The sequence below is a fragment of the Asterias rubens genome, chromosome 11, assembly GCF_902459465.1.
Source record: "Asterias rubens chromosome 11, eAstRub1.3, whole genome shotgun sequence".
Lineage (NCBI taxonomy): Eukaryota > Metazoa > Echinodermata > Asteroidea > Forcipulatida > Asteriidae > Asterias > Asterias rubens.
In genome coordinates, this window is record NC_047072.1 from 1,279,136 (window position 1) to 1,302,489 (window position 23,354).

Here is a 23,354-nt window from a genome sequence, read left to right on the forward strand (position 1 = left end):
AATTCTCATTTTAAAATCCAAAATGCCTTAATATTACTACGTAGTTGTGACTGATATTCAGATTTATATGAAATTGACATTAAAATTTGTTTTAAAACATCAGCGAGTAATGTAAAAAATGTGGTCAACCACATTGTTTGAAAACTGTTTACTGAACAGCCAATCACGTTCGACGTGAGCTGGCCCTTTAAATTTCCCGCATGTTTCAAAAGCCTTTAGTTTTTGAATCCAGTTTCTTGCAACTCGTTGACCGAGAAGGTAGGTTTTTCATCGCTTAGCAAAAGTTCTTTTAGAAATTAATTTAAACCATGAAAATGATTTCTTTCTTTTAGGATACACTTTTAATTACATGAACCATCAGTGTTGTATCCTAAATGCTGGAAAATTCATGGGTAAAAAGACAAATTTAGACAGTTTTGTCTGGTCTTTCTTTCTGGTTTTGTCTGGTTTGACATTTTTCGACACCACGTATCGTGTATACATGTATGACTGCCGATGATTGACTGCTGTATTTAAATTTTAAATCGATTTACGATTCAAATTTATTTCAGTTTTCAATTTTTCTTTAATACGCTTTTATTTTAAATCCGTTGTTTTTATATTATAGTATTGTTCATATTTTTTATAATACATTATTTCTGTAGTGACCTGGTGACTGTTCTGTTCGGGGAGTTTTTGTTAATTTTGTTGCATGTCAAACTCAAACACCATCATTCAAATTCGGGTATGTCGGGAGTATTTTTTTAGTAAATATTTCATTTTTGTGGAAAGATTTCCGTATCCTAGCCTGCCACCACTTTTCCAAAATGTTGAGTTTAAGGTTAGTTGTTTCAAAAAAAAAAAAAGTGGTGGACGGATTTTTCCCTTTTTTTCGTCATTTTCAACATGTTCAAATCAAAGTTCAACAATGCCAACTCAAGTGCCGAAGTACGGGTGCATTTTAAAATTTCCAACCTACCTGCTGTAATTGAATTGTTAATAGGAAACGTTTCCGTATGGTGCCACCGCTTTTTCATTCAATATGAAATAATATAGTATCTAATTCTAATTAACCTCAATGAGATATCCCTTTTTGAAAAAAAAATTGTGAAAAAGTGGCGGCGAGGTGCGGAAAGTTATCCATACTAAAATCTAATTGAATTTTTTAAAAATATTAAATGGTGTATGAATATGATGAAAATGTCATTGCAGCATATTCCTGAATTTCAAGTAGGCCTAGGCCTAACCTACATGCTGTAGCTAGACCCAGTACTAAACTGGGGCGCTGTAGGCCTAGGCCCCTACTCCTTTTTTTCGAACTAACTCAATGCAAAAAAAACAGTATATAAAATAAAAATTAATATGGAGTCTTGGGTTAGAAAAAAATGAAAATAAATGTGTCCTTTTTTACTCAAAAATGTTAAATCTGAGGAACGCTGTGGCATGAGACTTTATTTATGTTGGGATTCACCAAAATTATAAAACCCTTAAAATTAAACATTTATTGTTTCATTTTTTTCCACAGAAAAACTACTGAAAAAATAATCTCAACCTAGAACTATAAAAAAGGTATAATTTTCTCATAATCTTCAAGCTAACTGCAGAAAATTTCGTAATCAGCACAAAACAGATTAATTGCTGCCTTGATTTAGTGGTTTGCTGGAAAAAATCTTCTCTACCATCATGCCTGGAATGGAGAATAACCGCCTGTCTTCCTTTAAGAACAAGGGTCGAGATAATAGCGTAAGTAATTAATGATGTGTTTTCTCCGTTTTTAACCGGAAGTCTGTTTTCTTTATTAAGCCCCCACCCCAAAATAAAAGAAAATCACTTTTGTGTGTTTCGGTTGTCGTTGATATGTTACTTGGATCAAATTCATAAGAAAATGAAGATAAAACTATTTAAAAACCTTTTTTAAGAAGAATAGTTTTAGCATTTAAACAAAGAAAACCTTTTTGTTCTGTAGGAGATGCGCAGAAGACGTCAGGATGTCACAGTTGAACTTCGCAAATCCAAGAAGAATGACCAGCTCCTTAAGCGTCGCAACATCTGCGCAGAAGAAGAGACGCCAATGCCTCTGCAGGAACAGAAACAGGTTTGGACGATTTCCTAATACCAAAATACGACTCTTGTCACATACTCTGGGTGTTTAGTTTTAAAGCCTTGTGCATGCCAGTGAACTAACCAAGGTTGTAAAAATGACCAAAATTGTCTTTTATTTGGGGGCCTTTTGGGAAGCACAAAGGCAAGTTGAGAATACTAGCCCTCTAGTCATTTTTTACTAATGTACTATAAAAGGGAAAGCCCTCGTCTTGTATCACTTAGTTTTCAAAAAGAAAAAGGACCAACTCATTTCTTAGGAAAACTCAGAATTTCAGACCAAGCTTATAAAAGTGATCCATATTTTGTTTAGGTTGCTGCCATGTCACTGGATGAGATTGTCACATCGGTCAAATCAACCGATCCCATCAAGCAGTTCCATGCCGTCCAGTCAGCGCGTAAGATGCTGTCCCGTGAGCGCCATCCTCCAATCAACGCCATCATCAAGGCTAACCTCATCCCAACGTTTGTAGAGTTCCTCAACTACCATGACAAGTAAGTGTATCCTGCCTGTTCATCATCACTGACCAGTTTTATCATCAGGGCCCAATAACCGTAGCTGTTTTTGAGGATTAAGTTGCTAAGCACAACCAAATTATGCTTACCCGGAATAAGGTTACCAGCTTAAAAAAAAAATACTTTTAAAATGGTCATTGTGTGCTTGGTATCCTGCTTAGGTTTGCTTAGCAGAAAAATACTAGTCAATCTTTACATGTATTTGCTTAAAATCAGCTCTATGAAACTGGGCCAAGATGTCTGCGCAAAAATATGTCTTGACAACTTGGCTGGTGAATTGTAGTATTTTGAACATTATTTTGAAGATGCGTCTTGCTTTCACAATGGCCTTTGCCAGTTATGTTTTTTTCCAGGATAAAATAGATTACATAATTAGTTTGATTCCTGCTTTTCTTTCCCTTTCAGAGATCCTGTTTTTGTCAACAGTTTATTTTTGAGAAACCTGCTTTATACAAAAAAAACAGCTTCATGTTTTAAAGTGTAAACAAAAATTCAACTGCATGTACATGTATTCCCATTTTTACTGATTGAGTTGTTTTCTATAATTTCTAGTCCCAGTATTCAGTTTGAAGCTGCGTGGGCTCTGACCAACATAGCCTCTGGAACGCCAGAGCAGACCCAGGCTGTAGTGAGCCAGAATGCAATCCCAGCCTTCGTCAAACTTCTCTCATCGCCGCATGAGAATGTTAAGGAGCAGGCTGTCTGGGCTCTGGGAAACATTGCAGGTACTGAAAATCATAGCGTTTTGACAAATGACAATGTACAAACTCTGTTTCATCAAGCAAGATAACATCCGACTTAAGTCCGATTTGTTTTGCTCTATTTGAAAATTCTTAAAAATTGTTATTTTATTTAATCATGAAGTGAGCCCTTCAAGGCTTTAAGTCTTTCTCAGCTTGGGTTTTATATTTTTTCAGATCATAACTTAAATTTTAAATAACTTAACTTCTCTTTTTTCCCCTTTTAGGTGATGGACCAGCATTGAGGGATGAGGTTATCAGACACGGAGTGTTAAACCCCCTACTACAGCTCATCACTCCAAACACGCCGGTAAACATTTATTTTATACTTTTTTAAATCATTTTGAACAACCTATGATCAGAATACAGAATTTGCTTTTCAACTAAATTTACCTGCTATGAAAACTGTTTTTTAAACTTTATATTATTACGAGTTTGTTGTTTTCTCCCAATCCAGACAAACTACCTTCGTAACATCTGTTGGACCGTGTCCAATCTGTGCCGTAACAAGAACCCATACCCACCAGAGGAGGTTGTTGTTGGCGTCCTCCCTGCCCTGGGCTCCCTCATCTATAACTGCGACAAAGAGGTACTGGCCGACGCCTGCTGGGCCTTGTCGTACCTCACCGATGGAACAAACTCTAGAATTGATGTGAGTATTCATGTATTGGCATGTAGTGGTCGAGCAGATAAGAACATTGGACTCAAGCTCTGGTGTTTCTGATCACTGAGCTTGGTCCGAGTCGAGTCACGGTTGTGACACAAGTGTTCGCTAGACACTAAACCATTACTGCTGCATCCTTCGGGAGGGATGATTTGCTGTTAATCCTGTGTATTGCACGTAAAAAAACAAGTAAACTTATTGTAAAGAGAAGGGGTTTCGTGCCCCAGTATTCCAGGTCTGATCAGCAACATACTGCGCATAGCAGTATAATAACATTTACATGGTGCTATATAGGAAAAGCTCTCGTACTTCAAAAACTTAGCTCCACATACCTTGCAGGACAAAATACTGTGCCCTGTGATGCATTGACATGAGACGGCATCATTTCCCTAACTCTCTTGTGTTTCTTCTTTTCAGAATGTTGTACGATCGGGTGTCGTTCCAAGACTGGTGCAACTTCTAGCATGTGAAGAAATCTCTGTAGTGGTAGGTCTTTTTGGATTATTTTCTAACAACTGAGCACAAAATAATTTAAACGTTTTTGTTTGTTCTTAGCAATGTCAATCAGGGATGCGTTTTTGGCTGTGACAAATAACCGTTTACATCTTTGGCTGGTCATTAACCAATTGCGAATTCAGTATAGACGGTCATTGGTTACAACTGCAAAAACGCACCCTTGTTCAACGAATGCGCTTAGTATTGCTCAAAGATTTTCTAAATAGTTTTATTGCATAATTAGCTCTCCATGTATGTATGTTTTATAGGAAGTTATCGTCAACACGTGTTATCTCAGTGGTTTTTTTTCTCTGCCTTTCATCTCTGTGGAACCTGGTTTGAATCCCACCTCAGGCCGGGGCCTTGCATCATTGACAATGGGATTTTAGTCCCTACCTGATTGCATGGGTTTTTCACTTTGAGGTTTTCCTCCCACATTCAAAACGGAACTTTTCTTGTTTTCTATTCATCCTGATGTTGGTGCTAATTGGGCTGTATGATTTTGTTAAAGATTGAACTTGGCCTCATTTCAAACTTGCCACCTGTTTTTTTGTGTTGCAGACCCCAACTCTTCGAACCCTAGGAAATATTGTGACAGGAACTGATGATCAGACTCAGGTAAGCTTCATGTTATCCAAGTCAAGATTTCAGTTGAAATAAAGTAATGCTACTCGTTACAAAGTCAAGTTTCTATGCTAATAATATTTTGAGTAATTATCAAACGTGTTCAGTGCCTTTAATCTGAAATTGAATTTGTTCTTAAAGTAACTGTAGCTTTGCTTCTCACAGGTGGTCGTTGAGAAGGGCGTCCTCCCAGTCATGGCAAGCCTACTCCGCCATCCCAAGAACAACATTCAGAAGGAATCTTGCTGGATGATCAGCAACATCACTGCCGGCAATGTCACACAGATCGATGAGGTCATCAAAGCTGGTCTTCTTGGACCTCTCATTGATGTCATGTTGAAGGTAGGGGAAAACAGAGACACCATTGATAACAAGTTGTATTATGTTTCCTTCTACTACTGTACAGCAGGGATGAGATAGTAAAGACTTGTATCTGAATTCAGACTTTCTTGGTAACAGCAGAGCTGCAAATTTCCGCATTCTGCCGACAATTTCTTAAAAATAAACAAATTTGGAAATCTCCCTGATCTTGGAAAGTTGAAGTTATGAGCGGCCAATCATCTTGGCAGTATTCGGCACCATTTAAAAATGTACAACGTGTAGGTTATGTGTATTTGATAACAGTCATGTTATTGTTTGAAACTGAACTTAAAAAATCAATGAAGAATGCTGTTGGAGTCTTGAGTAGATCATAAATGTCTGCAATCGATTACACTTGTTAATACTGGGTTTTATTTTCAAATGTAAAGGCCAGCTGTTTTTAATTTTGGTTAAGTGCTTGTACAATGTATTGTAGTTTAGTGTTTTGTTACAAAGTTAAAAAAGGCCAAGTCCATAGTTGTAAATACTTTTCTTCACTGATATTTTGCACAGGGTGACTTCAAGAGCCAGAAGGAAGCCTGCTGGGCAGTGACTAATCTGACCTCTGGTGGTAGTGTGGAGCACATCGTCCACGCTGTCCAAGCAGGATGCCTCAAACCACTCTGCAACCTCCTCACTGTCCAGGATGCTAAGATCATCCATGTCATACTGGAGGCCATCAATAACATTCTCCTGGCAAGTACTATGCTCAAAGATACTCAAATTGCAGCTGGGCCTAATTCACAAAGATCTAAGATTGATCGTAACTGCAAATCAATCGTAGTTGCTAAGTACAATGTGATGTCACAATACAATACATGCTATGGTGATACTGAAAATTTTTCTTGCACCCACAGCAATTGCCATTATGCTCTGTGCTTTTGCTGCGGTGCCCTGCGCTTGGGAAAGCCCACAGTGTCGCTTTAAAAAACGTGTTTATATTTGTGATTCTCGTGATACATGCATATAGAGTCTGTGAACCCGAGTTGTATCGTCTGGGAGGTTCCAGGTCGAGAACAGAGGGGCAAAACTATTTTTCAGAAATCCTTTCCATTCTTTAACTCTCACATCCTCTGGTTAAAAGTATCTATAAAGTACTTGTTCACATTGCTACCCTGGACAATTTCAAATCCAACCTCAATTTCCACCCATTTTAACTTTCAATCTCTCGTTCTTTGTAATTTTCTCTTTTGTCAAGCAAATCAAGAATTCCTCTAGTTATGTTTTGCGCTATATAAGATTTATCTATTATTATTATTGCAGGCAGCTAAGCAGCTTGATCAGCTCGAGACTGTCTGCCTGATGATTGAGGAATGCGAAGGAATTGAAAAACTAGAGAACCTACAGGAGCACAAACAGCAGAGTGTGTATGAGGCTGCAGTCGAGATCATTGAAAAGTACTTCTCAGAACCGGTAAGTCAACATTGGCTTTGCATGTAACGGGATGGTTCCAGATGCGTTTTGGTTCCAGATGCATTCAGCGTAATTTGAGGGCATCTACAAAATCTTACATTTTTGTCAACCATTTTATTTTTATTTATTTTTTTTGGGGGGGGGGGGCTGGAGGATTCCTGTCGTAGACTTGAAGAAAATTTAAAATAAAACGTTCAAGTTCATATCATCATGTCAGTGCACAACGAAGCGCTTTGTGGTCCGGATGTATAGTACACACATAAGTAGCACATTGGAATAATATGAAATATTTTGCACTGAGCATTTCCGTGTGACATTTCAACATTTTGCACTGTTCAGTGCTCGCAAGTGTCGGACGTCTGTCTATTGCATGGTCTGCCTCATTTATTTAATGTTTGTTTGGATGTAGTCTGATAATCTAAGGGCCAGGTCACACGAGGCAATTTACAAGCAACCAGTTCCAGGCAATCTCCGAGAAGGAAAGGCATTCACATGTCAATGTTCACCTACTTTTCTTGTTGATCGAAACACAATGCTTGAAAAAAGACTTGTGCCCCACCAAAGTGGTCCTGTAGCATGCACAGCAGTTGGTTGCATCCAAGTTGCCTGTAAAGTAAAAGTTGCCTTATGTGACAAGGCCCTATGACTTTCATAAGGCTGATACATCTCGCTTCAAGCGCTCTTTTTGCGTCTTAATATTTTTATTGTTATAATTACCATGGTCCTTTTGGTTGTTTTTTTAAGCAGTTTGCCCCTAATGTCACAAATGTTTTATCTATATTTATACATAGTTTCATCTGTTTTAAATGATACCTGTATTGGTGGTTATCACCTGTTGGATGTCAATATAAATAAATCAATCTTAAAAACTCTTTTTTCTTTTTTCCATTCCCCAGGGTGAGGATAACCAAGAACTAGCGCCAGAGACAAAAGAGAATGAGTTTGAGTTTAATCCCGTTGCATCCAACACGCCCATCGCTATCTGATTCGTCTCCGTGGTGATGGCCTTTGAACCCCACTCACTTCGTATTGTGTACAGTTTTGTATATTGAGTACTAATTGTGAAATGACTGGATACTTTCTAAACCTGCTGGAACAACTCTGTGACTTAAATCTTCTGTCAACATTCTGTCCCTGTTGCAAGTACCTTTATTGTGTCATGAAGGGAACGATTTCATGCAGCACTTTTGCATAGCAAAATATTTTGCCGAATCAGACTTTGTGCACACAGAATGCTACATATAAGAGTAGTAAATGATGATTTTTAAGGAGCAATTGAAACATTTTGTGTAGCATTTTGCTACGCTATGCGAATGAAATAGTTGATTGGCATGTCTTGCATTTTGTGTTTTCAGCCCTTGCAGTTACTCTACCGTGTGTATGGGTCTACATTATTGGGATGCTTGGTGCCAGCAGACTTACCAGGTAAAATCCATTGTTCTTGGTGATATGCGCATGCTTAGAACTACGTAAACAATGGATATTTATTTGGTAAGTCTGCTGCCACCTAGAGTTCAAAAAGTCTCTCATTGCAGTTACAGTTTGTTGAATATTGCTAGCTATTTGACACAGAATTTCAGTTTTGGTAAACCATATCTTACAAAATTCTGAATTATTGGCAATAATGTCAAGGGGGAAAAAACTGCACTTTTTTTCTTGTTGCATCTGAATGAGGCTGAATTTGGGACAAACTTTGGTGTGGCCATGCACCATTTTTTGTACTTTGAATGTTTTGTGGTGGACTGATTACAGTGGTGTATTGAGGACACATGATTGTGAAATAGAACAATATGCAAGGCTGGTATTTCAACGGTCTTAAATTTTTGTTTTGCCCACTATTTTGTTGTCAATTCATGCGACCTGTGACTCGTATTGCATATTGTTTCATGGCACTCGACAGTGACGATCATGATGAAAAAGTTCAAATTATGTTTCAATGTGTTTTATAGTTTGGTTGTTAATTGTTCAGGTCTAACGACTAGAAATTATACATGTGGTTGAAAACATTTTGAGAAGTTTGAGTAGAGCTTTAGTTTAAAAAACGAAAAATTATAAAATTGTGTTTGAAATCTAGAGTGTGAGAGGATAATGCTTTGAGCAAGCCAAAAGTACTTTATGGTGAATTTAATCAAGAAATTGTGCGCAAACTTTGTTTGGCATACACTGATATTAGATGCATAAACGCCTCGCGATAATTACATGTTTTTGTTGAAACTTGATTCTCAAGACAACTTTAATTCTAAAAACTTGCCCTTTTCTACAATGTACTTTGTACAGGTTTTAACAGCAATTTTGCAGTCAGTGTTTTGTTAGGGAAAAAAATCTGGATCCAGTTTTGTGTCAACTTTCCAATTGCAGCGATGTTTTTTGCTGTACATAGCCAGCTGTACAAAGCCAGAGTACTTGTACATTCACTTTATATTGTACATAAAATCTATATGGTACTTGGTTGGAGAATGGTATTGTCATCACCATACATCTTGTATATATTAGGGCATGTGGTTTGAAGTACATTTTCACCAACAATCTATGCATAGGCCAATACTTTACACAAAAATCATTTTGTATTCAATAATAAAATGTTTTTGTACCAAGGATACAAATCGACAGTGTCAGTATGTGATTGTGTTTTCTTTACTAGGTCTTTTGTAGTTTGCAAACACAGTATCTGGGCGGATCTATGATCTACAGAAGGGGTGCCAATAATGGGGCTAATTTTAAACATTTTCTATAGTCCCAAAGTAGTGCAGGTTAAAGGCAGTGGACACTTGGTAATTACTCAAAATTAATATTACTTGTTAACGAGTAATTGGAAGAGGTTGATTGTATAAAACATTAAAAGAAACGGCTCCCTCTGAAGTAACCATAGTTTTCGAGAAAAGTAATTTTCCACGACTTTGAGTTCGGAGACTTCATCTCGAAATCAAGCAAGTTGTGTGCTTTCAGATGCTTCGAGACCTCAAAATCAAATTCCGAGGTATCAAATTCGTGGAAAATTACTTTCTTGAAAACTATACACTTCAGAGGGAGCCATTTCTCATAATGTTTCATAATGTCTTCGGACTAGCGCACGGCAAACCGACGCACTATCACACGGCCGTCGTCTAGCAAAACTAAGACATTTCATGTGACGCGCTCTAAACCAATGAGCAGGCAGAATACTTGTAAGGGGTGTTAAAATATAAAATATTGTAAGAAACGGCTCCCTCTGAAGTAACATAGTTTTCGAGAAAGAAGTAATTTTACACGAATTTGATTTCGAGACCTCGGATTTAGAATTTGAGGTCTCGAAATCAAGCATCTGAAATCACACAACTTCGTGTGACAAGGGTGTATTTTCTTTCATTATTATCTCGCAACTTCGACGACCAATTGAGCTCAAATTTGCACAGGTTTGTAAATTGTATGCATATGTTGAGAAACACCAAGTGAGAAGACTTGTCTTTGACAATTACCAATAGTGTTCAGTGTTATTAAAGCCATTGGACCCTTTCGGTACACAGATTTACAAATAACTTTACAGGGTTTACAGAAGGTAGTGGTGAAAGACTTCTCTCGAAATATTATTCCATGAAATGCTTTACTTTTTGAGAAAACAGTAAAACAATATCTATTCTCGATAGCGAGAATTACGGATTTATTTTAAACGCATGTCATGACACGGCGAAACGCGCAAATACAAGGGTGGGTCCCGACTCCGATGACCGATTGAGCCTAAATTTTCACAGGTTTGTTATTTGATATAGAAGTTGTGATACAAGAAGTGTGGGCCTTGGACAATACTGTTTACCGAAAGGGTCCAATGGCTTTAAGTGAGTTGACAATATTTATCACCAGCTTAATGTGTGTTATTTTTGACTTAACACTTTAATTAAGACGTTGACCAATCTCGGGTCTATTCGAAATCTGCCCGTTTCCTATTGATCAAAATCTGTTAAATCTAGATGGAACTTCGATGTATGCCGCCATGCCAATTGTATTACAGCCAAACCAAGACTTACCTCTGAAATTCCCTGCATTCCTTTGAACGAAGACTGCGCCAAACTACTTTATGCAAATCTATTTGTTATGCAAATAAGACAATTCTGCGTTTGTTATACTTTTTACACAATGGCGTGTTTTCATTGACATCTTGATGTAGTTCAATACGCGACAGTACAGAGCGGACCAGACACTGCTGCGCTTTAGGAATGTATTCAGCATTATCAGTGAATATGGCTTAGTTTTAGAATTGTGTTAATGGCTTCAGTTTATGTGAATTGTTCCATAAAGTTGAGTAATACACCACAATAATGCCCGCCATTGACGTTGAACTGTGGGGGACACGAGAACTCAAGGAAATACCCCAAATTTTCTCATGAAGACAACTAGAAACTTCACTACGAACTTCAAATTCGTGTAAATTGTTCCATGAAGTAATATAGAAGTAATAATCGCCACTGGGTTGAGTACTGAATACATGTACTAAGAAAATGCCGATATTGAACTGTGAGGGACAACAGAGCTCAACGACGCCCAACTTTCTCACGAAGACAAAACTTCTTGTCAACTATGGACTATTTCTGTGCTTTCACTTGCTTTTTGTGCTCCATTATAATTAAGATGGCTTCATCCCACTTGTTGCTGAGTGACAGAAGGACTCTTTTCTAAAGAAATAATGTGGACAGGCGAAAAAAGTATTTACTTGACATCTTGCCCGCGCCAGAGAAGACGAGCCCAGCGTGCAGGGCCAGAGCTCAGTCACACAACCCCGGGGTAGGAGTTGCTGTCACACCGCCCACGGGGCCAGAGCTGCACCACACAGCCCATGGGGCCAGAGCTGCGTCAGCACGGCGGAAGGATGGCTGCAAAACACAGCACAGCGTGGATTGCTGCTGCCGCTGCGTGTTCAACCAGAGTCAACGAAAGGCGTGTTGCTGTACTTCGAGCAGTGGACCCAAAGGTAAAGAACCATGTTTATTTCAAGTTCTGGCGGGTCATGTACACTTTTTTTTCGAAAAAGTTCTAAAATATTGATGATAAAATGTATCAAAAGATAAGGGCTCGACTTCACAAAGAGAATGTCACAAAATTAAATCACTATGGCTTGGCAATAATTATTATTGACAATTCATCTTTAAAGACACTGGACAACTTGGTAATTGTCAAAGAACAGTCTTCTCACTTGTTGTATCTCAACATTATGTATACAATAACAAACCTGTGAAAATTTGAGCTCAATATAGGTGGTCGAGGTTGCGATATGATAGAACAAAACATTAACACCCTTGTCACACGAAGTTGTGTGCTTTCAGATGCTTGAATTCGAGACCTCAAAATCTAATTTTGAGGTCTCGAAATCGAATTCGTGGAAAATTACTTCTTTCTCGAAAGCTACGTAACTTTAGAGGGAGCTGTTTCTCAATGTAGTTTATACTATCAATCTCTTACCATTACTCATTACCAAGTTTACGGTAAAGTTTACTCATTACCAATTTTAGCGGGCTTTAGTCTTTGCAAATAGTGCCCACGGTAACAGCGCCCTCTCTTGATTTGAGCCGTGAACAACAACTACAAAACTCCTTTTTCTGTTCTTATTTGACATTTAAGACCGAGCTGTGTTATAAAACACATATTGACTGGCATAATTCGGTAACTTGTGTACGTCTATTCCCCCTCGGGCCTGTGAGTGACCAGAAGAGGGGCCTATTTCCCTCGGCATTCGGCCTCGGGAAATAGGTCACTCTTCTGTAACTCAAAATCCCTCGTGGGAATAAACGTATACATTGTACTAGTTTACCTCGTAGCCAGTCAATATGTGTATAATAGAGTCCACTGCCTTTAAAATGAATCTTAGCACTTTGTGAAATCGGTCCCTGGTTTTTAATGACTATTTTATGCGTCAGATTAAAAAAATATATATATATATTTCGCTATACAAAAGCGACGTTGGACTTTTAGTGCACGCATCGTTATTTACAGCCAAGCATGCAGCTCAAAACGCAGCGTGATGGCACATTCCACTCAATGGGCACGATGCGAATCTTGACCGCCAAGACGGGCTTGAAGAAGTGCCTCTCCACTATGCTGTTAGTGTCGGTGTTGCCACTGAATACCTGGAAGGTGGATAATTAATAGCAAACAGTGGGATTTGCGCTCTCCTCGGGCTCCTGGCGACGGGGGTCCGCGATTCGCCCCTCCCGGCCGAGTGCCTGGTCCGATTCGGTCAGAACTTTCGCACACGAGAGAGGACGTACCCAGCAGCGATCCCTGTGATCGGGGGCCCTCCCGGTTGATGCTGCCGGGCGACGCACCTTCCCTACTCTCCAAGTCCCACACTTCGTGTATCACAACTTATATATAAAATAACAATCCTGTGGAAATTTAGGCTCAATCTGACATCGGAGTCGGGAGAAAATAACGGGGAAAACCCACTCCTGTTTTCGCGCGTTTCGCCGTGTCATGACATGATTGTGTTTATAACAAATCCGTAATTCTCGCTAACGAGAATTTATATTGTTTTACTGTTTTCTCAAAAAGTAAAGCATTTTATGGACTAATATTTCAAGAGAAGTCTTTCACCATTACCTTCTATAATAATATCATACAAACATATAACTGACATTGTATAATCATGATGATAGTAGAAAACATCCCTTGAAATATTTTGGTCTGAAATGTCATAAATTAATTTGATTAGAAAAAAATAAAATTATAACTGCGTTTGGAGTTTATCGCTCACTGAGCGTTTTATTCGATGTCATGCAAAATGTATTATCGACTTCCACTATTTTCTCGTGAACCAGATGGCCGATCGATCTCAAACCATCTGCAGGTTTGTCAGTTTATGCATGGTGGGTTACATAAATTACTTTACTGCCAGCTCTTTAATTGTCCCTTCAAAAATAATAATAATAACTTAGTTTCGTTTGATAAAGAAAAATTGCTCCAATATAGGTCAGTCATGAAACAAGTAGACAGAAAACAAATTGGAAAAAAAAATACACATAATTTTGTTTCAAAAGTACCTGACAAGTCATTGGTTTTGCAGTTGCGTCGCAATACGAAAAATACGGCAATCCTTGAAGGTTGTCACAGACGTGCTCAGCACTGGCGTTGTTTATCTGACAGACTTTATTGATGTGATCAAACATCCATGATGGCTGAGACACCGAACTGAACATCTGACGGCAGAGATGCCTGAGATATTCATGAAGGACTGGCCTAGTAGGGCGTAGTGTTCTACCGATTGGTGACAGACCCCTCGGTAGAGACCACTCGGTAGAGACCACTCGCACTATAAGACGCTGAAACCTCAAGAAACATCTCAAGCAAGAGGAAAATCAAACTACTCAAGTCGGCCATTTTTTCACTCAGGCTGATCGTACAGTTTTGCCGTAAACCGATACAATAACTACTTAAGAATTTAAGTTATTCTTACGCAGTATTAATTAATAAAAAATTAATGCGAATCCATTTCGATGGTTCATATTAATTCAGTGATTACGACAAGGGATCTATTTCATAGCTTAAAGGGTTTCAGTACTTTTTTGCGACACAAAACAATATGACAACATATGTACATTAAACATACAGGGTTTGAAGATAATGATCGTAGAAAGCTTCCCTCCAAATATTACCTGCTGATGTGCTGTAGTTTTTGAGAAATGAGTAAAACAATGTCACGAAAACAATTTTCGTCTCGGTAGACGATCATTGTTTGAGCACGTCGTACAAGGGTAAAAATATGAAGCGCTTTTGGACGCCCTTCGGGTGTGAAACGCGCTATATAAAAACTAGTTATTATTATTGGGCCCATATTTTCGAAAAAACTAATTGTCGTTAACAAATTATCCAGTTAACCAGTTCTGCAAGCGAATAAATGAATCGGGATTATAGGTTGGGATAGAAGTTGCCCCTAAAGGCATTTGGTTTTTGGAACAACTCGATTGTTTTAATGTTATACGGAACACGTAACAACCTATATAGGTCTACCTTTTAAAAACTGTTTTGTAATTATGCTTTTAGTCATGTTTTATCTTATGGCCTGCATGAGCCTATTAAAAGTATGTTCTCTCTTATCTCTTCAGTCTCCTGACGATGACTTAAGCAAGCTAGTCGAAACGTTGAGACCAATTCAAAAACTGACTCCGCGGTAGTGCAGTTAAGTATCGATCCTATTTAAAGCTAAAGAGGTAGTCCCAGCCTATTTTCGTTACCATCCGCCCGGTTAATAGTTAAAAAGCAGGACAGTTATTTTCAGAACTGAGAAGTCTCCCGAACAAAACTCTTCCTGGCAAGTAGATACACACATGGTGTTACCGCAAACCAAATATACCTTGATACCTCATCATGCAATGCCTCTAATCTGAATTTTATGTCCGTGTACTTTAACGAATTGGATTATGAATAATAAAGTCTGCGGTAAATTGTACGCCCATTAAGCACTCAATGCGTGGTTTTTGGTAATATTGCAATAATGGACCATTGCTGATTATAGCAACCCATTAAGAGTGCTTCAAAATTTGCTCTTTGCATTTTTTTATAATGCATCTCAGTCAAGAACAAGTAGGATATAAATGTTTCATTGTTAAATTGGGTCTATAAAAATATTGTATGTCTTTGTCAAGAGTATAACGCCAATGGATTCATCACTCTTCCACCTAATTGGTCGAAGTATGATGAGTCTAGAAACATCACTATATTTTCATTGCCACTATGGATGCAAAACGGTAAATCAGTCTGGTATCAATTCAGTGATAGCAAATGATCTTTCCGATGCTGTGAAGTTGTTGAGGGAGCCAGACGAAACATGGGCCCAATTTCATAGCGATTGTTAAAGGCAGTGGACACTATTGGTAATGACTTAAAATAATTATTAGCATAAAACCTTACTGGTAAAGAGTATTTCTCTATATTTTGTTAGGACTATGGCTCTGGCTATGCTATAAATACTATTCCAAAGGGAGAGATAGTTTTCTAGAACAGTATGTGAGTCTTGTCTTGTATTGAAATCCTCAATTTTTATTCCCGAAATATTGTGATGTGTAAGGCTGCTTTTGGATGGGGTCAAACTTGATTATTGCCAGCCTCATTTGCGCATGAAGCCCATCCTCGTAATGTGCTTACTTTTTGTCACTTTTAATTTTAGTCATAATAATAAGTGACTGTGTTTTTGTGTCGTGTATTGTATATTGTGTGCTGTGGTTTTAGAATGGCACTAGACACCTTTTGCAACTATCATAGACCAGTCTTCTCACTTGGTGTATCTCAACATATGCACAAAATAACAAAACCTGTGAAAATTTGAACTCAATTGGTCGTCGTAGTTGCGAGATAATAGGGACTTTTCGTTTTCGGCGACGGTTGTTCAGCTAAACGTTGTCGTTTTCAGCACAACGAAGATTCATCCTAAGTACTGTCGTAGAAATTGAGGGACGACCGTCCTCAAAGCCGACGCAGGCGCAGATGACGCCAAATGTCATCTTTACCGTCGCAGAACCATCCGGCGTCGCAAACGAAAAGTCCCTAACGATGGAAGAAAACACACCCTAATTGTCACACGAAGTTGTGTGCTTTCAGATGTGTGAATTCGAGACCTCACAATCAAATTCTGAGGTCTCGAAATCAGATTCAAATATTTTAGTGAGAAATAACATCTTTCTCGAAAACTACGTTACTTCAGAGGGAGCCGTTTCTCGCAATGTTTTATACTCCCAAACAACAGCTCTCAATTGCTTGTGAGGTCAGTTTTTATGCTAACAGTTGTTTTGAGTAATTACCAATAGTGTCCATGTGCCTTTAAAACCAGTACAAAAGATCATTATTGTAGACCTCACTTATTGGTTGTATTTTAGCAAAATGCGCGCCCTTGTTAATTAGAGGACCGGAGGTTAACTTCAACATCTCATCAATATTTTGTTTAATACCCCCATTATACCACCACAACGCACGAAATAGCGCGCTGAGTCTTAAATGTCAATAAATAAAAATAAATAAAAAAAACTACAGACACAAAACACAACACAAATTAATAATGATAATTATTGATAATTGTAATTACCCTCACAGGAAGATGAGGGGCAGAACGACGTGGCTAAAAACAAACCAAAATCGATGTCATATTTTATTCACAAGGGCAAGGTACAACCTAGACTTGGCTCAAGTCCCAATCCCGTGCCATCGCCAGAAAACTATTGTTTTGTGACGCAGCTCTGCATTCCCCAACCTGTTCCGCACGCGGGATAGACTTTTGTCAATGCCTTTATTGCTTGGACATTTTCGTCGAGCCACGATCCCTAGCGACCGGAACGGTATAGTCGAGACCAAAATCGGCACTCGCGCGTATGGTCTGCGAAGTTGTTCAAGCAGCAAAGGTCTTGACAAAAGGCTATACGCAGGACCATTTTTTTGACGGCGAGCGCGCACTGTGAAGCTTGTTGTTGCGATATGCTTAGGGGGACCTCTCACATGAGAAAGGGACTTGAATCAAGTCTATGTGAAGAAAAAACCCTGTGGCGATTATGGTCTTTGAACATGAGAGGTTATGATAATTTCGCATGACTACATCATCTTGGTATATTTATAGCCCATTGTTCAACCCCGAGAGTGTTGAGCTAGCGGTAATTACTTATGTGGTAGAAAATGGCCATCGTCGGTTCGATTCTTCTTTTGCTTGAGATGTTTCTTGAGGTTTCAGCATCTTATAGTTATAGAGGGGCCTGGTATCAACCGATAGAGCACTACGCCCTTCTTGGCCAGTCCTTCATGAATATCTCGGGCATCTCTGCCGTCAGATGTTCCGCTCAGTGTATAAGGAACAGTGGATGTTTCTCCTTTAATTACGATCGCATAAATCGAGTTTGTCAGATGAACGGCGACCCTGAAGGGATAAACTGTTCTCATTTCCAAGACTTGTTATCGTTTTCATATTACGATGCTAATGCAGACACCATGACTTGCCAGGTATGTGTTATTGAATCCTTCAAATTTATTTGTTTAAAAAATGTATAACATAACGATTTATGTGTTAAAAAGTACTGGATACCTTTCGTTAATGTCAAATACCAGTCTTCTCACTTGGTGTATCTCAACATATGCATAAAAAACAAACCTGTGAAAATTTGGACTCAATTGGTCTTCGAAGTTGCGAGAAAATAATGGAAAAAATAACGCAAAAGATGTGTGATTTCAAATCTTGAATTCGAGACTTCAGCTAAGGTCTCGAATTCAATTTTAGTGAGAAATTACTTCTTTCTCAAAAACCATACGTTAGATCAGATGGAGCCGTTTCTCACAATGTTTAGATACCATAATCAACAGGTCTTCATACATCGTTACACAGTAAGTTTTAATGATAACAATTGTTTATGCGAGTGTAGAGACACGGTAAGGAGAGCCGGTCCTCTATAACTAATAAAGGACGAGCATTCGCCAAAATACAATCATTATTAACAATAAATGAACAATGACAGTTAAGTAAAATATATCAAATAAACTTCTCCTGTACAGGTTTTAATGGTAACCCATAGCGAACAACACAAAAAGTTATAACACTACGGTATATACATTACATAACATTACACAGTGCACAGTGTAAGTTCACAAAAAGGTCAGCACACACAGAGGCTAAAGGACGCACGTGTGTGACAGTGCTGCCTGGCATACACACATGGTTTTACAAATAAAACGATCCAAATAGAGAGCTACAAAATCACAATAATTTGGGCATTAATGAGGGTAAAAAAACAAAAAATAATACTCACAAATATCTCTACAACTCTATTGATCCCATATAAACAGGTTTTTGGAGCATGGCCAGAGCCATGCTCCCTATAAAAATAGAGAGAATCACAGACCAAATAAATAAATTAAGTCGAAGCTATAGAAAAAGAGAATGAATGTCATGTGACATCCCCAAAAGTACTTGGCGGATCCCTACACGAGCAATTACCAATAATGTCCAGTGCCTTTAACCCTCTAGTCCCTGCACCGCCCGAGTTTCTGAAAACTAATATTTGTTATATAGAGTCAGATAAAAGCCTTGAAAAGCTATTGTGTCCATTTTATCCTTACAAAAAAATATTATAGAGCCGATTATTGTTCCCAATGGGAGCTTGTACTTTTAAACAAACATTACCGAAAGGGTAACAAATTGTGCATAAATATTAAGCTATCTGTTAAAAAATGAACTACGATTCCAGTTGTTTACTGCAAGAATCTTGAAAAATTGGTTTTCAGAAACTCGGGCGGTGCAGTGACTAGAGGGTTAAACCAATCGACTGTTTTTTTTTTATCTTTGCAATGAGTGCTTGTCATTAGGGCAGTAATAACACGTGAAAATGTCTTCCCTATATAGAAGTCGCCAAGGCCGTATTGATTTTTATTTAATTTATTTGTTTCATTTCTCGGGAATATAAAGTACTATATTGATTCTGAAATACAAGTGAAGCCACAGACAAAATAATCTGTATGTCTGTGAGTGAAGCGCACTAGCGGTTTCTTGTTCTGGTATGGTTTAAGTTTTTTTCTCCTCAAAATAATATTTGAGTTGATGTCACGAAACAAGCCGTTTGTAAAAAACTGACATGACAAATATTGTTGATATGGACTGTACACAAAGCTTAATTTTAGCAATTGTGTTTCTGGACGTAAATTTGTTGCCAATTTGTTACATTTGTTTGTGTAAACAGACAAAAAACGCTCATTAAAGGGGCACGTTGCCTTGGATCGGGCGAGTTGGTCTTTGAAAAAGCACTTGAGACCGTTTCTTTAGAAATGCATGGTTTGGTTAGATAGATGTTTTAAAAGTAGAACATAATGATCCACACAAACATGCCTCGATGTTCCAAGGTTTTCCTTTTACGTCGCGAAATAACACGGTCGGCCATTTTTGTCTAACATTTTTATTCCATAAAATGGCCGACAATCCCTAAATGATTGCCGATAGTCCCGAGCGTTTATGTCCACGCAGAAAGATAATCCCAATCTGAATACACAATATTTAAAAAAAACGTTACTAGAGTAACGGTTGTCAGATTAAAGTTTTGGGGTATAAAAAACATCTATCTTCGAAGTAAAAGGTTTCTCAAAATAGTTTGCACTATCGAAAACTAAGTAGGATTTGAAACTTTGCTTTGTGAACGTAAGATATAGAAAGGTTGACGACAACACCATGCAATGAAAGCTATATCGAAGGCTGATGTAGGCATCTAACCGACAGTTTTGTTGGCATTAATTTTAAGAGTGGTTTACCAACATGTACCTTTCTTTGTAAGTGATTTATCAATAACAATAATTGTATCTACCTTGCTTTACAGATCAGTTTAGATGGAAAATGTACGCCTTTAAAAGACTGTTGGGGTTTTGGTGAGTATTTAAGTTTTTTCTTATCGTGTTAAAGAACGTAATTGGATGTGATTTATAGTTAGGTTATCTTGATTTTTCTTTTGGTCTTTTGGTTCGTTCTTGCATAAACGATGTGTTTCCATGGATTTGTGTATTTTTTTGTTAAGAGCACCGGACTCAAGCTGTGGTGTTTTTTTTTATCAGCAGAGTGTGAGTTCGAGTCCCGTTCGTGACGTTTGTGTCCTTTAAGCAAGACACTTAATCATGAAGTTTCGTCCTTCGGATGGGACGTAAAGCCGTTGGTCCCGTGTGCTGTAAAATAACCCAGTGCACTTTCGTTAAGTGAAGGGGGTGACAGTCCAGGGGTTCCTGGTTTGATTGACAGCATATTACGTCACAGCACCTTGTAAACCATTTGGTGCTGCAAAAGGAGTAGGTCTCGTAATTCAAACTTAGTCACACATACCTGGCAGGAACTTGCTGAAGCTCCGAGCGTCACTGAGTGACGGATATGAGCGCTATAGGTATAATAAACCACTACTAAGTATTATCTCGCTATCCCCGTTCCAGACAAACTCGGTCTTGAAGATGGTTCGATCCCCGATGAGAGCCTCTCCGCATCAAGTAGCTATGACCTAATCCGGACTTCAACACCGGCTGGTGGCCGTCTCAACAAGCTACCGCCTGACGATGATACTATAGGAGCATGGCATGCTAAGGTAAAGGATACCAACCAGTGGATACAGGTGGATTTAGGCAACCCGACCTACGTCACTGGGGTACTCACACAGGGGCGTACTGGTGGAAACGCCCAGTGGGTGACAAAGTACAAAGTGCAGTTCGAACCGCCCTCACCGGCATGTCTCTTTGAAGTGAGAGACAAAACTGGTCACACTCAGGTACGCATTCAAATACTTTTCTTATTGTCCGTTTTAAATTTGTTTTCCAGATTTTAGGAACCCCCCATAACAACCCATACTATTATTCCCTGCTTTTAGATATTCAACGGTAACTTCGACCGAGATAGCATCGTAGAGAGGCGCTTCTTCAAGCCCGTCTTGGCAGTCAAGATTCGCATCGTGCCCGTTGAGTGGTATGCAGTCATCTGTCTGCGTTTTGAGCTGCTTGGCTGTAAATAAGTTAAGCGCAGTAAACGACCAACCGCCACATTTGTTGCAGAATGGGGAAGCTATAATTAACATGAAACGTAATTTACACGACCAATTGAGCTCAAATGTTCACAGGTTTGTTATATTATGCATATGTTGAGATACCCCAAGTGAGAAGACTGGTCTTTGACAACTACCAATAGTGTCCAGTGTCTTTAAACAAACAGAACCTTTTGTTCAACCAACTCGATCTAAAGTAATTTATAAACGTTAACATTTTAATCTGCATGAGGAAACGTCAGGCCATGAATAATTAATTACATTAGATCCATTTTATTTTCCCGTTTCGTACTATAAAATACATGAGGCACAAGTTGTGTGTTTCACTATTTGCCTAGTTGCAATCCCCAAAGTGTTGAACGTCATTGATATCCAAAACTGGACTATTCCAATCTATAATGGGGTAAATACCCAAGCTGGACTATTCCAATCTATAGTGGGGTAAGTACCATCTTGGTAAATACCCAAGACTGTTGGTTTTGAATGGGCTGCTAGTATAACGAAATCCACAGCCATGTCAAGCGTACAAAATAATATTCTACTTGTCTCAATGCCAAGGTAAACACAGCCCACACACATCAAAAATTATGACAAAGATGAACAATGGCAGCCATCTTTGTTGTTTTGGGCGGTGCCTTTGATGTCTGTCAGACAATCTTGTTTGCTGTGGTTTCCATCACCCTGTTCATCAGTAATTAAACGTTACTGTAGCCTCGAAGATGGAACATAATGTAACCGGCATTTTATGTGACGTTTGGATAGCGCGCAATCACAAAACGGTTTATAGGCAAGCGCTGCTGTGGCCATAACATGGGGACAAATATTGAGCTATTTTGAACTGCTTCGATCTAAATATTGAGCTTCATGGTAAAAATGTGCAATTAAAGGCACTGTACCCGTGCAAGTGTCAAAGAACAATATTCTCACTTGGTGTATTCCAACATGGACTACAATAACACAAAATTGTGAAAATTTGGTCATCGAAGTTGCAAGAATAATAATACAAGAGAAAGACCATTGTTGCACAAATTTGTGTGTTTTCAGATGCCTGAAAGGGGGCTTCTTTTAGTGAGAACCTATTTCTGTCTCAAGAGTTACGTTACTTCAGATTCAGAGGGAGCCGTTTCTCACAATGTTGTATTTTATCAACGGCTCTCTGTTGCTTGTTATTAGGTCAGTTTATATGGTAATATGTTTTGAGTCAATAGATGTTAAATCTCCGTAAAATAATCAAGAACCAGCCGTCGATTTCACCAAACTCTTCCTAACTTAGGATTAATCTTAGGACTTAGGACGGGTTCAGTTCCGTATCCAGATACGTAGGACGCATTGAACCCATCCTAAGTTAGGACGGGTTACTCGTCCTAACTCGAGTTAGGATTAATCCTAGCGTTTCGTGAAATCGGCCGCAGTGCCTTTAAACGATCAGCATAATTTTATTACCTTAATGCGATAGACGCAACGTTATGGCGAAAACCAATTCAATTAAAATGTGTCGCAGTTTGGCAGAGAAAACATAATGTATGTGTTTTGTTTGCGCTAGGATTGTACACAATGGGAATATATTAAATATTGTTGCCATAGACACCACACTCTAGGCCAGATTAATATTGACAATAAAGGCTAGTAGGTGACTTGTTCACATGAATGAAAGAATGTAAATTTTGATGTAATATGCATTGGAAATCAGCGCATTCATTAGATTTGACCAGGGAACTGTCAACGTTATCTGTCATGTTGGTTTTGCATTTAATTTCCATACCCACTTTATATTATTTATAAATTAGATGTCATCAGGAGCAATGTATTTGTGCCAAATAAAATGTGCCCATACAGTTTAAACAGTTCTTGTATTTATCTTTTCTTGAATAGTTACCCTTAACCGTTGTTGTCTTTGCTCACGGAGAGCCACAACTGCTTGGTCTAGAGGCTGGATTGCAGCTCCCCTGCCTCTGCCCCCTCTTCTTC

General features: G+C 38.6%; 2 protein-coding genes across 3 annotated transcripts; both read left to right on the forward strand.

Moving 5' to 3' along the window:
• The first annotated feature begins 174 nt into the window (after nucleotides 1-174).
• LOC117296516 (importin subunit alpha-5-like) lies at nucleotides 175-9,486 on the forward strand. Its single transcript, XM_033779486.1, has 13 exons — nucleotides 175-258; nucleotides 1,505-1,722; nucleotides 1,946-2,074; nucleotides 2,393-2,574; nucleotides 3,148-3,320; nucleotides 3,563-3,645; nucleotides 3,793-3,987; nucleotides 4,417-4,485; nucleotides 5,056-5,112; nucleotides 5,284-5,460; nucleotides 5,992-6,174; nucleotides 6,742-6,891; nucleotides 7,788-9,486. Exons 2-13 carry the CDS (start codon nucleotides 1,663-1,665, stop codon nucleotides 7,875-7,877), a joined length of 1,548 nt encoding a protein of 515 aa, XP_033635377.1. The 5' UTR covers nucleotides 175-258; nucleotides 1,505-1,662; the 3' UTR covers nucleotides 7,878-9,486.
• Nucleotides 9,487-11,071: 1,585 nt separating this feature from the next.
• Nucleotides 11,072-22,664, forward strand: LOC117296648 (lactadherin-like). 2 transcript variants are annotated; one of them, XM_033779672.1, is made up of 4 exons: nucleotides 11,072-11,833; nucleotides 20,190-20,238; nucleotides 20,788-21,116; nucleotides 21,216-22,664. In XM_033779672.1, exons 1-4 carry the CDS (start codon nucleotides 11,699-11,701, stop codon nucleotides 21,354-21,356), a joined length of 654 nt encoding a protein of 217 aa, XP_033635563.1. In that variant the 5' UTR covers nucleotides 11,072-11,698; the 3' UTR covers nucleotides 21,357-22,664. The 2 variants fall into 2 exon arrangements, with proteins under 2 accessions (XP_033635563.1, XP_033635562.1); XM_033779671.1 differs by lacking the exon at nucleotides 11,072-11,833 and adding an exon at nucleotides 17,501-17,835.
• The last annotated feature ends 690 nt before the right edge of the window (nucleotides 22,665-23,354 follow it).

Bases quoted from the DNA above. Each gene is read 5' to 3' on its own strand.
- LOC117296648 (XM_033779671.1), top strand. From the start codon at position 17,515: ATGGCCATCGTCGGTTCGATTCTTCTTTTGCTTGAGATGTTTCTTGAG. The intron at 17,836-20,189 runs GTATGTGTTATT...CTTGCTTTACAG, and splicing joins CAGACACCATGACTTGCCAG to ATCAGTTTAGATGGAAAATG. The intron at 21,117-21,215 runs GTACGCATTCAA...CCCTGCTTTTAG, and splicing joins ACAAAACTGGTCACACTCAG to ATATTCAACGGTAACTTCGA.
- LOC117296516 (XM_033779486.1), top strand. From the start codon at position 1,663: ATGCCTGGAATGGAGAATAACCGCCTGTCTTCCTTTAAGAACAAGGGT. The intron at 2,575-3,147 runs GTAAGTGTATCC...TATAATTTCTAG, and splicing joins TTCCTCAACTACCATGACAA to TCCCAGTATTCAGTTTGAAG. The intron at 3,646-3,792 runs GTAAACATTTAT...CTCCCAATCCAG, and splicing joins TCATCACTCCAAACACGCCG to ACAAACTACCTTCGTAACAT.